Raw genomic sequence first — 17,504 nt, 5'->3', positions numbered from 1 at the left:
TTTTTGAAGATCACCTATTTTGTTAGACTAGTAGATTTTGAAAATAATTAAAATCAATTTTTTTTTTTGCATAAAAAAATAAAAAATTCGGAAATTTTTAAATAATTATACTGGTTTGGTTACTGAAAATTTTCAATTTGCTTCAATTATTTTCTCGTAATTTCGGTTATCAAGCCAAAATCAAACCGATAACCGAATACTCAATCCTAATTACCACTCTATCATTACCCAACTACTCCCTCCGTTCCACTCCAATAGGCTAATCCCAGTCTTAATATAGAAATGTTTAGGGCTTTATTAAGTAACAATAATGGAGTACTCTTAAAATGTTACTTTTTGGTGGACCACACCACATTTAACTATCAAAAAGTGAATTTCTTAATCTCCGTGTCGAAAACAAATAAGCCTATTGGCCTGGGACGGAGGGAGTAATATTTATTGTTTTTTTTTTTTTTTTATACAACATGTTGGGGATAATGATTAAAAATGATTGAGCGGTGGAGTGAGGAGACTAGTAGATTTTTGAAAATTAATAAAAATGGTTTGTTTTGGTGATGGATATGAGTTGATACAACATGTGGATAAGGAGAATCTTTGTGCATACTGCGCATGGGGCTAGAGTATGGGCTCTGCGAATAAAGACAGCTCAGTTTCAATCACGGAATGATGAAAATGGAATTATTTAATGTTTTATTTATTCATTAATTTCAAGAGATACATATCTTGAATTTTGGAAACGTCGAAACAAAATGAAAATCATACAGGGTGTAAAGTAAGTAATATGCCAAAAAAGTCACCATTTTTTGGAGAGGGACCTGAGCTTAATTATTGAGGTCAGTGGTCCACAAAGATAAAGTAGAATCATTTTTTAAATTTCCATCTATCCATATACATAAACACTTACATCAGATATAAACACTTACATCAGATATCAGTAGTGCTTAGAAATACTAGGACTCCACAAGTTCTTTAGGACAATAACTTTGACCGTTTTTTAAATTTATGACAATTTTTTTTGGACTTGGACAAATTTTCAAAAATTAGACATAAGTAGGACAAATTAAGTCCGATCGCCGAATTTTTGAAATTTTGTCCTGCAACTGTAAGCTCAAAAAAAATTGTCCTACATTTGCAACACGGTCGAAGTTACGGTCCTAAAAAAACTTTAGGCTCAATTAAAATTTAATTCATCATATTTTATTTTCTTGCTCAATGTATGTTCGTGTTTTAAAGTTTTTTATTTCCCTTAAATATATTTTGTACTATTTTATATAAATATGATAGAAAAGATAATTTGAAGTAATTTGTCTATAATGTAAACTCAAAAAAAAAAAAAAAACTATACTCTTCCGTCCACGAAAGAACTTCCTACCTATTTTTGGACAATACCTCACCACTTATAATTACTTACTTTTCACTTTTTCACAACTCTCAATATTAATTATAACACATTTTCACCACTCACAATACACTCAACAACTTTTTCTTTACTTTCAATACACTCAATAACTTTTTTCTTAAAACTCGTGTCAATCCCTCCTAGAAAGTTCTTTCATGGACGGAGGGAGTATAAAAAATAATTTTATACCTTTTAAAATAATTTATATTAATACTTCATCCGTCCACAAAAAATAGTCCTTTGAATATGAGAACACTCACACAGAAGATGTTAAGATTATGAGTTGTTTGTTGTTATTAACATTATGCTAAAGTTATATATTACTATTAAAGATATAGCTTAAAAACAAAAAATTAATCATAATTTGCCTTATAGTATATTATATACTCCGTATTATTTACTACTAATTTGTTTAGGAACAATAAGAAAAGAATGTAAATAATTCACCTTAATTTGCCTCATTGTGCTATTTTTTTATATGTTAAATATTCATTATTAGAATATTGAAAACAACATTCCGATGATAAATTGTTGTATTATTCATATTTGGATATTGTGTTGCACAATATGATGAACAATTTGCCAAACCTAATTGAAAGGCAAAACATGAAATGAGAATTTTATGCATAACCAATAATATGAATACACTTATCTTAGGCTAGTTTACAAAAATAGGTCAATTTTTTTTTAACTTGCTGAGATTTACCAATTATTTTAAATTTCGACCCAAATGTGACTTATAAACGCCAAATTGGGCCCAAATATAGCCCAAAAACACCGAAATTTAAAATAACTGACCTAATTTTACAAGAAAAAAAAGGCATATTTTGTACAAACGGCTAGGGGTGTAATCGAATCGAGCCGAACCGAATAGTGTGGTGCTCAAGTTTGGTTTGTTTAGTATCGAATCGAATCCCGAACTTTACGTACCGAATACTTTGCGGCTCACGAGCCTAATCGGGCCTATACTAAGTTTCTAAATTTATATTTATATTCACAATATTGATTATTTTATTTTAAAAATAAATTATTATATTCAAAATAATAAATATATTAATTATTTTCTTAGAACAAACAAATTAATTAGATATTTAATACAATTATTATAAATTTTAGTGGATAGATATAAGTTGTATCTACTAATAATTTATATTTTTCAATCTGAATCACTTGACGAACATGTTTACGAGCTAACGAGCCGAATACTACTAAGCTCAAGTTTGGTTTGTTTATTTATCGAGCTTCTCTAAAAGAACTTGAACGAGCTTTTTTCGAGCCGAGCTTCGAATAGTTCGCAAGCGGCTTGGTTTGTTTACAGCCCTCAAGGGGACATGCAAACAATGCGAACTCATGTCTGTAAATAATGAGTAGGTTTAACGTTCAAACTCCACCGCTCCCCCTTCCCAAATAATTGAAAAAAATACACAACATTTATTACTATAATACAAAGGCAAACTAATTATATACGTTGAGGCCATGCTGCCGATTTGATGTGTTCCAACAGATTGTCAGCATCCAGATTGGGGCAATCACGGATTCTGAGTTGTTTGAGGCGCGGCATTCCACCTTCTTCCACATCGATACCTCTCAGTTCATCCATTCTTTTGAGGGCAAGCGCTTCGAGACAGGGGAAACCGCCTTTCAACACTTGCATCCTCCGAGAACTAAGCCATAGAGACAGCTTGAGATACTGCAGCTTTGGCAGTTTGCCCAACTCCGGCATCGGATCCTCAATCGGCTCAGCAAACTTGAGCGTTAGGTGCGAAAGATTCGGAGGGAACTCAGTCGCAGCAGGATAGTTGAGGATCTTACCATCCAGTTTAAGGTTAGCTAGACTGTCGAGTTGGGGAATAACTATTGAGTTCACAGACAACGACCGATTGAATTTCAAGTGTAGTTTCACAAGATTCTTCATCTTTACCAAAGACCTCCTAAACTCATCATCTCCTTCACAGATTTCTCTAATGAATATTCCTAGTTCGCGAAGATGACAACCAGCCGTTAGTCTTGAGCTGCATTTCATCCAATCCTCTACCCTGATAAGTCGCAAAGTCTCAATGCTTCTCCAGTTCTTTATCTTCATGGGCCTTCCGTCGACATGACGTACGTGGAAGTGACGCAGTCTTTCCATTTCCAGCGCAACGTCTGGAAACACTACGAACTCGTTCTTCACGTCTAGAACCTCGAGGTTCTTGAGGCGATTCAACCAGCTTGGGAGCTCCACTCTGTCACCGGTGTAAGACTTGTGCACTCCCAAGTACTTCAATCCAATCATTAACCGAAGAGAACGAGGCAATCTGCGGAACACGAAGTGGTCGAGGTAGAGCGTTTTAAGGAGTGAGAAGCTCTTCCAGTAACAAGATGGAGTAGTCATATAAACACTGTCATTAACATTAACATTGACATTAAGTAGGAAAAGAGAGCGCAGATGCTTATCCTGTTTCGACGAGCGAGTCTCGATATTTTCGCCATAGAAAGCACGATGTCGAGGTTTATATGATGATGATGATGGTGATGATCCAGATGTAGAAACCTCCTCCCCAGTTACAATCTCAAACCCTATTTCCTCCTTTGCTTTCCTTAAGCATAAGTCGCGAACCAGATCATGGAGGCTACAATTTTTAACTCGATCGTCGATGGTTAGATCCTGAATTTGAACCATGCTTCGATCTATCAGCTCGTTTAAATAACCTCTTGCTATCTCATCAATTGTTCTACTTCCATCGCGTTCGATCAATCCTTGTGAAGCCCATATGTTTACTAAACTTCTTGCTGAGATGGTAGAGTCTTTCCTGAAAAAGGCTAGGCACAAGAAGCATGACTTCAACCGCGGAGACAAATTCTGATAACTCAACTCCAAAATCGCAGATACTCTGCTTTCAGCTCTTCCAAGATAAGAGTTTATTTGGTTAAGAACTTGTTCCCAGCCACTCTTGGTTTGTGTTTCCATGAGTAAGCCTCCTACAACGCTGATTGCTAATGGTAGACCATGGCATTTTTTCATGATTTGTCTCCCTATACTCTCCAATTCTTCTGGACATTTCCCATTAGTCCTACCAAAATTTGCCTTCTTCAAAAGCAATTCCCAGCTCTCCTCCAAGTCTAAAATCTCCATCTTGTGCACATATTGAGTATACTTTCCAATAATTTTGTTGCGAGTAGTAACCAATAATCTACTTGTTTTATCTGTTAAGAATAAGAAATAAGTAAGATTAAGATTCGTACTTTTATCTCTTATCCTTACAAACAGGATAAATACCTTCGTAATGGAACAATTTTTACGAATAAACTCTATATCAAGTAAATTTTACATTTCATTTACACCTAAATTGAGTATAAATAAACAATATAAGTCACCAAAATGGAATCAACTGAACTAAGAGCAATTCCCAACTCTCCTCCGAGTCTAAAACCTCCATCAATTGAGCTACACTTCGTTTTCAAATAAAAATAAGTTACAGAGATGGGATTTCATGAATAAAGTGCATGGTTGAGATACAGTCAGTTCAATTGAACGAACCTAATTACGTCACATGGACTTGGATAACATGAGATCAAACACAAATTAGAATAGAAATTTTTGTTTGATTACCTTTTTCATTTGGGAAAGCACTCAAGAGAGATTCCAGATGTTCCTTCTCCCACACATCATCCAGAACTATGAAATATGATTTGCCCTTGAGCATTTCATGAAGCATTTCTTTAACCAAATCTTGATGAAATAGCTTATCTTCAATCCACTCAGATTCCTCGATTTCCTTAACCGGATCCGATTCATCTTCTACGTGAACCATTTGTATAAGCACCTCCTGGAGCTTTAGCTTATCCTTGATCGCTTCCTCCAATTTCTTCATTTCGTAAAGTAGATTTTGTTTTTCTTTTTCAGACTTTTGAAGCTGGAAAATTAGCTGCTTGATCGTCTCTTGCGGTGTAAATTCACTCGACACCACAACCCAACCACGGTAGTCGAATGGACCACCGGCAACGACGTCGGGGTGGTTGTGTATTTCACGGGCAAGTGTTGATTTTCCAATGCCACCCATGCCCTCTATAACCGCAATCGAAAGCCCTTCCTTATGCCCATCGAGAACCGCTTCTCGCAGCAGCTTCTTCACATCATCTTCCATGCCCACCAGGTGTTCGTCTTTTCTCCAAGGCGACAGCCGCCGCTGCGACTCAACTTGCAATCTCCACGCCGACTCCGTGGCCTCGCCGGGATCCTTAATCCCGTACATCTCGCGGCTTCTGTAGATGGCGTCAAGCCTAGCACGGATCGACTCAATCTCATCCCCGATTCCGTGGAGGTGGCACATACGCTTCGGGAAGCTTGTACATCTCTTCAGCAGCGCCATACTTGTCGGATTCTCAATCTTGAGATGGAATATTTCGATGGCATCTTGGGCGTCTTGAGCCACCTCTCTGATCTTTGATATCCAATCACGCACCCTCTCATCTTCAGCTTGCTTTTTGTTTGCGTCTATGAGAAAAGATTGCATCGTCTTCAACTCGTCTTGGAGCAGCTCGACCTTTCGCTCCACGCCTCGCAGGAATTTCACCTTCTGGATCAGCAGATCGCCCAGCAGTTCAACCGCAGCTGAGATTGCCGCCTCCGCTGCCATGTCGATCGATCACAAAATTGCCAAGTTTTGTTCAAAGTAATGTTGGGAAGAAAAGTGCCACCATTACCACCACAACAAACAATATTAGATTTTGAAATCTAATCACTTGCAACAAAATGTTTCAATACTGATATGACTTTTGACAAATAGTGACACTTATAAATATCACTAAATAAAATTATACTCCCTCCGTCCCATTAAAGTTGGCCACATTCGTTTCGGCACGGAGATTAAGAAATTGAGTGTTATATGCTTTAATAGAGTGTGGCCTACAATTGTTGACCAAATTAGTGAGTAATTGTTGACTTAATTAAAGTTATTTTGGCATTTTTAGAAAGTGGCCTACAATTGTTGACCAAATTAGTGAGTGATTGTTGACTTAATTAAAGTAAACTTTTGCAATTTTTAGAAAGTGGCCAACTTTAGTGGGACACCCAAAATAGAAATGTGGCCAACTTTAATAGGACGGAGGGAGTAATTGAGTAGCTATTATGCGTGTCACAAATATAAAAACGTGTCATTAAATTTAGTGACATTTGAACTTATGACATGTGAAAGTTTGACTATTTTTTATGACAATATATTTTTGGATAAATATCATATTAAACCTCAAACTATACCCACTTTACAAATATATAATATAGATAGCACAGTGGCATTCGGCGGACCACGTCATGATTTCGGGGACCGAAAAATGGAAGCAGAACATATTTGATACAAACCTAGTAATTTGGGATTTTTAAAAATATTTCTTATAGTTCAGGCTATTTTTGATAAAGCGGGTATAGTTTGGGGTTTAATATGATATTTACTCTATATTTTACAAGTAGTGTTTTGAAAAAAAAATCATTTTTTATTAATAATTAAAGTAATATAATAATATTTGTGTGTGTATGTGTGAATTTGTGCGAGTGTGTGTGCATGTAGTCAAAATATTTTTTTGATAATTTTAGATGTCACAAAATTTATTAAATTTTTAAATGTAATAAAATTTACTTACATTTTTTTGAGTAAGTAAGTACTTGGATACATGCGAGGTGTAGCTAGCTAATCTTTATTATAGTTAAAGATTAGCAAATTTTGTGACACATCGTTTGGTAATCACTAAAATTATGTCGCTACTAATTTTGCTATAGTGTATAATTTATTTATTTATTTTGGTGATGAATGTATTGATAGAACATGTCGGGGATAAGGTGCATAAACGCATCTTTATGCACATGGGGCTGCAGTATTCGGCCCCACCAATTGAATAAAGTCACTGGTAAGGTGATAACCTTCAAATATCAACTGATTGCACGTATAGTTGAGTCGATAAAAAGACGGGAATGGATCCTCACAAAAAAAAGAAGAAAATAAATACATAACTTAAAAAAAATACAAAATACACTCCATTTATCTTGTTTTTGTGCAAAGCATGATGCTGTACACAGCAGAGGATCCATTCCCTAAAAAGACTTACTTTTTGTCAGTTTATTTGAATTACCAAACATTTGTTTTACACTAACAGAAAGAACGTACGTTGTACGCATAATTAATGTTATTTTATTTGATAATTTATTATTTTAGAAAATCTATTAATTTATTACTTTTGTTAGATAGTTTATTGGATATGATGAATATATTTATTTATAAGCCTTATCAATAGCTATAGATATATAACATATAGATTTAGTGTAATACCTAATGAATAATATATTCTTATAAGGGATATTTGCCGTAAAATACATGAACTTTCAGCAAATTTTTGTTTTTCCCATAACCATTAAAATTTGAAAAAAAATACATCACCTTTCGATTTTTTCTGATTTTTCCCATCAGTATGAAATAACTTCAAATAGAAGTTGATTTTAGAACTTTTGGCTTAGATTTGTTGATACCTAAGTCGGTGCATCGACTTTATTAGGCCACATTTATTATCCGTCATGCTTAGGTATCAAAAAATCTAAGTCAAAAGTCCTAAAATCAACTTTTATTTGGGGGTATTTCATACCCATGGGAAAAATCTGAAAAAAATCTAAAGGTGATGTATTTTTTTTTTCAAATTTTAAAGGTTATGGAAAAAACCAGAATTTGCTGAAAGTTCGTGTATTTTATAGCAAATATCCCTTCTTATAAATATATAATATACCTTAAAATAAAATATGTAATAGGGGTAAAATAGGCAATCCACATGTTGTGCATAAGGCTCTTTTTATAGGTCCTCAATTCATAAATTCAAAATTAAATAGAATTCTAATGCAATTAAAAGGCTACTCTTATCATATTTATAATTTGATGTAAATAAGTTTTAGTTTGAATTATTAAAATGTCTATGTTTTAGTTTGGATTATTATAAAGTATTAGATCTGATAGATGTAAAATTAAATAGAATTCTAATGCGATAAGAAATCTACTCTTATCAAGGTTGAATTATTAAAATGTCTATGTTTTAGTTTGGATTATTATAAAGTATTAGATTTATTGTATAAATATATAATAGGGGTAAAATAGGCAATCCACAAATTGTCCCACAGAATGCTTAGGCTCTTTTTCTATTAGTATAGATTATAGCCGAGTCTTTTCCACAACCATCAAATTAATTTAGCGCATATGAGGGTTTCTCAAGAAAGGGTGGGAAAGCATCACACCAACTTTATATATATATATATATATAGGGTTGAGATCTATGAAGAAGTAACTATATTTCGTTCTGAATAATTCAATAAATTTACTGAATAAATCACGCGACCGCACGAATAGTTATTTTACTGAATAAACACGTACATTTTTCGTTCATGCGCTCGCGTGATTTATTCAATAAATGTATTGAGTTATTCAGCCTTCGTTGTTTCCTTCTACATTTAGCATTCTTCATTGATCCCTTCCCTATATATATATATATACTTACATGTTTGATTTATTCATTTCAATACATACATATCTCCAATCTTTGAAAATGTTAAAAGAAAATGAAAATTGTCTGAAAATGAAACCATATTTTTTGGAGGGACCTGCGGTACAAGTAGCACTTACAGCTACTATCCAAAATAATTGTTAAAGTTGCCAGCCTGAGTTATTTATGATAACTTTAATTACCATGATGTGCATGATTGATTACTTCTAATGGGTAGATGATACCCTGCATACATCCTCTCCAAGGATGTATCCTTAGATCATGACACTTGGCAGGGTGGTCCACGTCAAAATTAAAATAATTTCCAATTCAATCCCCAAACAATCTCATATTACAATAAGCCCCAACAAAACTTTAATTAAGACAGAAAAGCCCTCATATAATCATAAAATTCAAAATTTTATATGCAGTTCGTTTAAATGGCCCAACATGCTTCCGTAACACTTCAAAATAAATCTTAACATAAATCAACATTATACATTTGTCGACTGGTCTTCTTCAGGAGTCAGTACTCGTTGCGTTTTACGGACCGACTGCCCTCCAGGCTTCGTCCAACCACGCACTCGCAAGAGATGGTTGCAACATTTCTCCTTCACTAAGTGCCGACGTTGAATACTTTGTTGATAAATGAAAGAAAAATTCTTACTAAATCGAAAAGTTGGGTAAAACGTAGTGTTTAAAGAGGAATTATAAAATATTTAATTTATTTCATAATATCTCCCTAAGGGAGGAGACAAACTTGTTTAGCTACTCATTGGTAGCTGATACTTGTATACATAAAATAAAAGAAACTAAACTAAAACTGAAAAACTTTTAAAAACAGAAAATTTAAAATACAAAGATAATTCTGAAGAGAGTGTGTGTTGTGTAGGTGTTCTGATTTTTCCCGATCCCTTCTTCCTCTCCAGAGCTTGGGGTTTTATAGAGGTCTGCTGCCCTCTATCATTGCTTGGTAGTTCACCTTGGATTCCTTCTTCGTGGCCAACTTACTTGGATGGTGATAGCCACTTTCTTTTGTCGGCCATGATTGCCGACACTAGTTAGTGCCTTCACATGGAGCTGAACCTTCCTTTTATTGTTGGTGTGGACCAGCTCTTCTTGAAAATGAAAGCCATCTACTTTTGTCGACCATTATTGCCGACACCCTTTAGTGCTTTCTTATTTATTTGTGGTCCCTTACTCCATTATTCGGCTGATAATGCTGTAGAGGGGCCTGCAACTTTTCCACCACCCTTTGTCTTCTTTTGATGAGTGGAGCTCCTGTAGAATTACCCACTTCTGCCAGTGGGTGGTTGGCCTGTATTATTCTCCACCCACTTTCGTCGTTTTTCTTTTAGTGGGTGATCCTCCTATTTTGAGTCACATGACTCTCTTTTTCTTGTCGGGCATCTCACTTTTTTGGTGCCCGAGGTGCTCTTCCACGTGGAGTCCTGTATTCCTCATACTCGTCGGACCGGAATTTCTTTTTGTTAGGCTTTGGTAGGAAGCCTTTTCCAAACTCCGGTTCCTTCTGCGTAGGACATTCTGCACAGATGTGATCATTCCAATGGCCCAGATGAGCCATATTACAGAACTTGCGACGAATCTCTTTGCTCCCCGTCATCTTGTTACGCCAGAGTGTTTGCCTTTTTTCTTCAAAGGCCTTCTCGGCGAAACTTGTGGTTGTTCCTGTCATAGTATTTAACAAGAACGTTCCAAGTCCTGAATTATGAGAGAAACTTGAACTTAAACTTTACTTTGTCCATCTCCGTGAGACAGACCCATAATCCCCATGCACGCCTTGTGGAGATCTGATCCTCCGAAAAGGTGGTAACGATAGAGACTTGGTGATCTGGTGCCTTAATCCCGTTCAAGGCCTCCGTATCGGGTCTCCGAAGCTTAATGAAATGAAAGGCCTCGTGATTCCCTTTTCCTGCTGGTTCTGGTGCCGCACTGAGACATACCCATAATCCCCTGTTAAGGGATGGGTTGTTCGACCAAGCATCATAAACGGTCTCTTGGATCCATCTTGGTAGACCCTTGATTTCGCTGAATGCTGGCGATATGGTATAAACTGAGGCTAGTGCCCCGAATTCATACCACTCCTTGACCTCCTGAGGATTGGCTCCGGTGGTCATCCAAACACGAGGATATCTTCCTCCGATATCAACCCGGCTATATCCCGGATTAATACCCTTCCTGGTATTGAGTTTCTCCCATCTGGACTGATACATCTGCCAAACAGGAGATATTTCAAGAATATTAGTATCAATCTTAGATTTGCATGTCAATGGCTTAAGATTGATCTTTCCATCTTTTACCCCAGAGGTGGAGGGTTGACATGTTGGTTCGGGCGGTGAAGCCTTAGCAACATCTTTTTCTTGAGGATCCGGTTTTGACACCTTAGCCTCAGAACTTGTGCTAGGGGTATTGGAATCCCCTGCTACCGGTAGTCCGACCGGTACGGTAATGCCTGCTTCGATTAGGGGAGCCCTAATTCCGTGCAGGAGCGGCTTGTGGATTGCATCATGAAGATATGTCATCTTCTTAATACATTCTTGTATGCGGTTAGATACTTTGGCTTCATCAGCCGTCTGCATCCTTCCAGCTTGTTTGGCATGGAGTACACACTCTTGCCATTCTTGTTGTAGCATCTCCATATCTTCATGGAGCTGCCTCTGGTTTATGATGATGGTGTCAACCTCTGTTGGCTCCATCTCTTGTTAAGAAATCTGCAAGAATATTATCATCAGATTTCAGAACGACAATATCAAAATTATAATATTGACATTCAGCTTGCCATCTTAGCAATCTAGCCTTTTCAGGTTTAGATTCTATTTTCTTGGTTAAGAAAGCCTTAACATTAGTGTTATCGACTTTCAAAATGAATTTTTTAGCAAGTAGAAATAATGGCCATTTTTTGAACGCCTTTCTAACTGCGTAGAATTCTTTCTCGTTGATGTGCCATCGCACAGCCTCACCGTCGGAAAAGAGACCGCTACAGTATCTGCATGGTTCTTTTCCATATGGAGTAATTTTAGCGAGTACGGTTGCCCACCAAGAATCACTCGCATTTATGTATAGAACTAAGTCGTCCTCATCTTGTGGTATTGAAAGCTTTGGGAGATTTTTGCAAATCTCTTTTAGCTTCTTTATACCCTCACGATGCTCCTCCTTCCAGATGAATGGAACATCTTTCTTCAGAAGTGGACTGAAGATTTTTTTGTGCTCTGCAAGGTTTTTGATAAACATCCCTGCAAAGTTAACAACTCCCAAAAAACTTTGGAGCTGCTTCTTTTCCTTGAGATCTTCTGGAAAATTCTGAACCTTTTCCACAATATGATCTTGTAGAATGATTCCAGACTCATCGATCTCGATTCCCAGAAACTCCATCTTCTGGGTGGCCACGACTGCCTTTTTTTTAGACAGCACCAGTCCTTCTTGTTGACAAACATCCGCAAAGATCTCCAGATGCCTGACATGTTCATGAATGTTTTTTGATGCAATAAGTATATCATCAATATAAACAAACATGAATGAAGAATAATCTTTGAAAAGATTATCCATCTTACTTTGGAATATCTGAGGTGCATTGGCTAGCCCCATTGGCATGACATTCCAGACATAATGTCCTTGTGGAGTTGAGAAGGCTGTGAACTTCTTACTTCCTTCCTCCATGCGAATCTGGTAGAACCCTGCTTTGCAATCAAACTTTGAGAATACATTTGCACTTCTAATGCAGTTGATAAGGTGTTCTCTGCTCGGGATGAAATATCCATCGAACTCAAGAATGTCATTAATTCCTTTGTAATTAATGACCAATCTTGGCTTTCCTCGCTTGATCTCCCCATGATTTCTCACCAGAAATCCAGGACTGCTGTAAGGCGAATTCCCTGGTTCGATCAGCTTTAAATCAAGATGCTCCTTGATTATATTTCTCATATCCTGTTGATCTTGGGTGTTCATCAGGATAGGTCTGAACCTTACGAACTCATGCTCCTTTCCAGTTTTAACTTTCAAAGTAGCTTTGAGCTGGTTCTTGTCCCACCATGCTAAAGGATCCTCGTGATAACACTTATGGATTCTCCTTTTGACATCGACTATGGACACCTGTTCTTCTTCCCCAATATCTTTATTTGATATCAAGAAAACTTTGAGGATTTGTGTTTCTTCCTCGGAGAGATCTGGGAATCCCTCAGCTCTGCATTTGAGCAGAACGTCTCTGAATCTCCGTTGATTCTTCATTTGTGGTCTTCGGAGTCTGTCATCATCACCACGCTTGCTGCGGAATTTAACTGGAATCGAGCGATTAAAAGCTCCTTCGAGCCTTTGCACAATGATTTTGTGATCACAATTGGTTGTGAACACCAGCCTTCGAGCTTTATTGTCCTGTGTGTACCTCTTAAAGGTTTGCAGAAAATTGTTCCCAAACAAAATATCTGCTCCAATATCATGGAAATAGATAGGTGGAGTCTTAACCTTGTATCAAGGTGTTTGCCCTGCTCCGCCGATCAATATTTCTATTTATTTTACTCCCTTTGATAAGAGTAAAATCTTCTTTGAGAAATCCCTTCCCGCAATTCGAGGCAGTTTTTCTTCAACTTCTGCTAGAAAGACTCCTCGTTTTGTTGTACAGATTCTTGCTCCTGAATCGACATAAGCAGCAAAATACTCTGCTTTGAACTTTTCATATAACATTCATACGGAGATGTATATCGAGAATGGACTCGTCATTGGATCAACAACTTTCTTCCGCCGATTGTGATTTCCATTCCACTTGGTTTCCATGACCATGGCTGATAATTGTCAAGGAAATCTCGTCCCAAGATTAGGACGTCAGCTTCTTGTCCGACTTTTCCCTCGATCTGGATCTCAAGGCCTCCAATCTCCAGAATTTTGATATATCGGTTGCTTTCTGGATTTGCCAAATAGTACAACGTGTTGCAAGGAAACTGATTTTTCCTTTCAGTTGTATCAAGCCTTGTGGAAACACTTCTCCATCCTTTGGGGCATTTGAGTTTTACTCTTATGCTAAGAGCTGTTGTTTCCTGGATCGCCATTCTCTCATATGAGTGAGAGAGACTTCTTTCTAAAGGCCTTGAGGTCAGCCTATCTCCTTGGAATGATAGCCTTGATGCTCCCAATCTGAGATTTTGATCATGTTTTAGCACCTGCTTGTCTCCTACTTGGATGTTAATTTCCCTTATCAAGGGAATCTCAACTCGGTCAAGGCTTACCGCCTTGGCAACTTCTTTGAATATTTTGGGGACTTCAATATAATTCTTTCCCATAAATAAATCCGTGTGGTGGGAGTTTGATAGGGCATACGAGACTTGATATGTAATCGAGTATGGCCTATTTCCTCCGGTACATAGATCCTTCCTTTTGAAATCCTGATAGAGTGTCAGAGCTCGACTGAAGGATGAATCTTGAAGATTATAAGCGATTTGTGGATATAATTCGGTTATAATCTTCTTGGCGTAGAGATTGCCTAAAAAGGCTCCCAGTACTGAATCTTTTGTATTTGTGACCCTTTTGTCACAAAGTGCAACATCAATTGGCGTATCCGTTCCTGGTTTAAGTCCGGACTTGATTACCAATTGAATTGCTCCAATTTGAATCCATTTCATCGTTCTAGAGACTTCTGGCTTCATTCTTCTGAGATCCCTCCGTACATCTTCTGCTGGGACTAACTGGATCTCCACTTGATTGTTTGTTATTTCAATTGGAAGCGCCACCTCTCGGCTAGTGACACCGAAAAAGACATGATACTTCATTTTGAATGGACTCAAGCTTTGTATAACTTGATTTACTCTTCCGCCTGAAAACCCTTGGAATGTTTGTACATCCATGGTTTTATCCTTGAGTTTTTTCACGAGCTTATCCACCACCTCTTTTTGGGGAATCAGGAAATGGCTGGTAAATCCTTCCTGATCCTCTTTCTGAAAGTGGGTAACCTCGTCCTCCTCCTTAGTCTGACTCATCTCCAGATGATCCATAAGTTATACTCCCTCCGTCCGCCAAAATTATGTAAAATTGCTTGGGCACGAGATTTAATAAAATTGGTGATGATTTTGATGTAGTGGAGAAAGGGTCCCACCACTTTATGAGATGTGTGGTTGAGATTGAATTTTGAGTGTGTTTTTTGTAAATAAAGAGTGTTAATAAGGATAAAATATTAAAGAGGATGGTGGGACCATTGCCATAAAAGGAAAGTGACATAATCTTGGCGGACGCCAAATATAGTAATTTTTACATAATCTTGGCGGACGGAGGGAGTATCCAAATCTTCAGAGCTAAAGACCTCTTCTTGCTCGTATATACTCTCGTCAGAGGATATATCTTTGAACTGATATACGGGTACCAGCTCCTGGTTGTAGAGGGCATCTTCGATATCCGGTGTGGATTCGAACTTCTTTATTCCTCTTTTCTCGTTGTCTGGGCAATTAGTAGATATATGCCCTTTCGCACCGCATGTCCCGCAGTTGCAATCTTTAAAACTTTCGTTGGTTTTGGCTTGGGTATACCTAAAAGTTTTCCTTGCCGGGATTCGTTTCTGAGACGAAAACCGGCTTTTTGATGGTCCGCTCCGTTGGCCTGATTTGTAGGAGCGTGCCTTCTGTCTGGTCCACAAAGTTCTTGGCTTCCAAGAACTCCGTCTGGATCTTGATTTTCTTTCATAGGGTTGATACCTATGTTTCTTCCTTCTCCTTTGTTGATATAGCAACTCAGCTCCAATCTCTGTTGGAAGATCAAGATTGTTGCACATCAATGAAGATTCTTTATTGAGTCTTCTCAATTTCTTGAGATTTCTCTGGTCCGCCGCCTTCTGGCACCATTCGGACAGCTTCTTGTAAACATATGACATCCTTCTTGACGCACTATCAAGTGGATATTCTCCCGGTGACACGTACTCGTTGATGAGCATCTCCCTCTATGGACTTGGAAACTTTGTGAAAAAGAGGTCCCTGGCGGTCTGATCATCAACTACCCCCATATGGACATATAGGGCGTATAGACGCAGAAATTCATCGAGAGCTTTTGGCTCCAGCACCACCAATCTTAGATTGTATAGTGATTGTCGATATTTTTTGCGCTTCTCCTCCGCTGATGTTTCAAAGAAACCCATTCCAAGAAAATGGATTTTGATCAGGTGAGCAGCACTTTCAAGGATTTCCAGAGCTGATTCTTTGGTGAACAACTCATTCTTCCCTTCTGTGGATGCCTTATCCCAGAATTGTTTTACCATGCCGGCAAAGCTTGCCTCGAAGATTTTGATAAATTTGTTTTTATCATATTCTATCGTGGCAATTACTGAAGGAATATTAAATTGAATTAACGTTCCGTTTGCCCGATGATCGTTTCTTGGATTATTATTAATCTATCATACAACGATTAATCCTAAGATGCTCCTATGAATTTAACAGATGCACATAGGTGTTAGGAATTACTTACTTGTGAATCGGATGCACAGATGATTGATGATCGTGTCGAACAACTCCAGTTCTGATCTTCTGGACTGTATCCCGCTCAAGTCTCACCGTTGGATGGACAACGAACTGTGAGAAATCCCAAGCTAAAGAACTCCCACGTTTCCTGCGCCTCCTATCAGTTCTCAAACCCTAATAATTATCAGTGTGTATTTCCTGAGAGCTGACAGCTGTATTATATAATAAAATACAGTGAGAGGGGGCGCCAACTAGGGTGGGGCGTTTTCTAGCTCTTCTTGGGCTAGGAGACTTTGGGCCAGTCCAGGGACCAAATACAAGGAATAAAGATGGGCCTCAAATAAATTAATTATCTATGGTCAGCCCAGACCATAATTAATTTATAAATATTAGTTCATTCCACTAGAGAACCAATATTGACTTACCCCTTTATTATCGGTGATGAGTCGGGGCTTGTATTTAGACTTATTAAATCCTCGTATTTAAAATATCCGAAATCCATTAATTAATTAGAGCTCTGACAGCCTAAAATTAATTAATCTCTTTGTAATCCTTAAGCAGTACCACTCAAACCTTATTATTGCGCCTGAACTTAATCAAACTGCAGGGTTTAGCGCAATAAACATTATTGAGCTCCTTAAGGGGATGTCATTATCCTATACGGATACGAGTACCAATATAGATAATCAGATATCATATATTAACCGCTATCACCCAAGATACAGAGTACTCAAGTTACTATATAACTCTCGCTCATAGTAAGTCAAAGTGATAAGCAAATCAACATATATATCTGACATCTTATTAGCATTAAGATCTTATAAGTCACCGAGATCTCTAATTCTTCACTTAGGTCAGATAGAAGAATATATCTCACTGTGGTCCTATCAATACGTATTACGTACCAGTATAGATAAGTAGTCAAGACAAACTACTTCCATCTATACCGCAACCTAAACCAATAACTTGTTCTAGAGTTATTTCGATTGTGATCATATTATATCTCTTAAGGTTAATCCAATTATATGGTCTTTCGTGATCTACAACACACCATATAATCTACTTATATAGAGATAAAGAACATACATATGCAATCATGAACCCAATCAGATAGGAGATTAAATAGTGAAAACAGGAATCATTGTATACAAGCATAAAACGTT

The 17,504-nt window shown here is 37.3% G+C and overlaps 1 protein-coding gene across 1 annotated transcript; it reads right to left on the bottom strand.

The window, feature by feature from the left end:
- Positions 1 to 2,734: 2,734 nt before the first annotated feature.
- On the bottom strand, positions 2,735 to 6,173 carry LOC131017496 (disease resistance protein RPP8-like). The gene is made up of 2 exons (XM_057946251.1): positions 4,992 to 6,173; positions 2,735 to 4,585 (listed from the first exon to the last, which is right to left on the bottom strand). The coding sequence occupies exons 1-2, from the start codon at positions 6,016 to 6,018 to the stop codon at positions 2,859 to 2,861; spliced, it is 2,754 nt and encodes a 917-aa protein (XP_057802234.1). The 5' UTR covers positions 6,019 to 6,173; the 3' UTR covers positions 2,735 to 2,858.
- Between the last annotated feature and the right edge of the window lie 11,331 nt (positions 6,174 to 17,504).

Source organism: Salvia miltiorrhiza, chromosome 3 (genome assembly GCF_028751815.1).
Source record: "Salvia miltiorrhiza cultivar Shanhuang (shh) chromosome 3, IMPLAD_Smil_shh, whole genome shotgun sequence".
In the NCBI taxonomy this organism is placed as follows: domain Eukaryota; kingdom Viridiplantae; phylum Streptophyta; class Magnoliopsida; order Lamiales; family Lamiaceae; genus Salvia; species Salvia miltiorrhiza.
The sequence above is the reverse complement of the archived record's forward strand: the minus strand, read 5'-3'. Positions and strand labels throughout refer to the sequence as shown.

Coding starts and splice junctions, on each gene's coding strand:
- LOC131017496 (XM_057946251.1), bottom strand. CDS start 6,018: ATGGCAGCGGAGGCGGCAATCTCAGCTGCGGTTGAACTGCTGGGCGAT. Junction 4,586..4,991: donor TGCTTTCCCAAATGAAAAAG/GTAATCAAACAA, acceptor TATTCTTAACAG/ATAAAACAAGTAGATTATTG.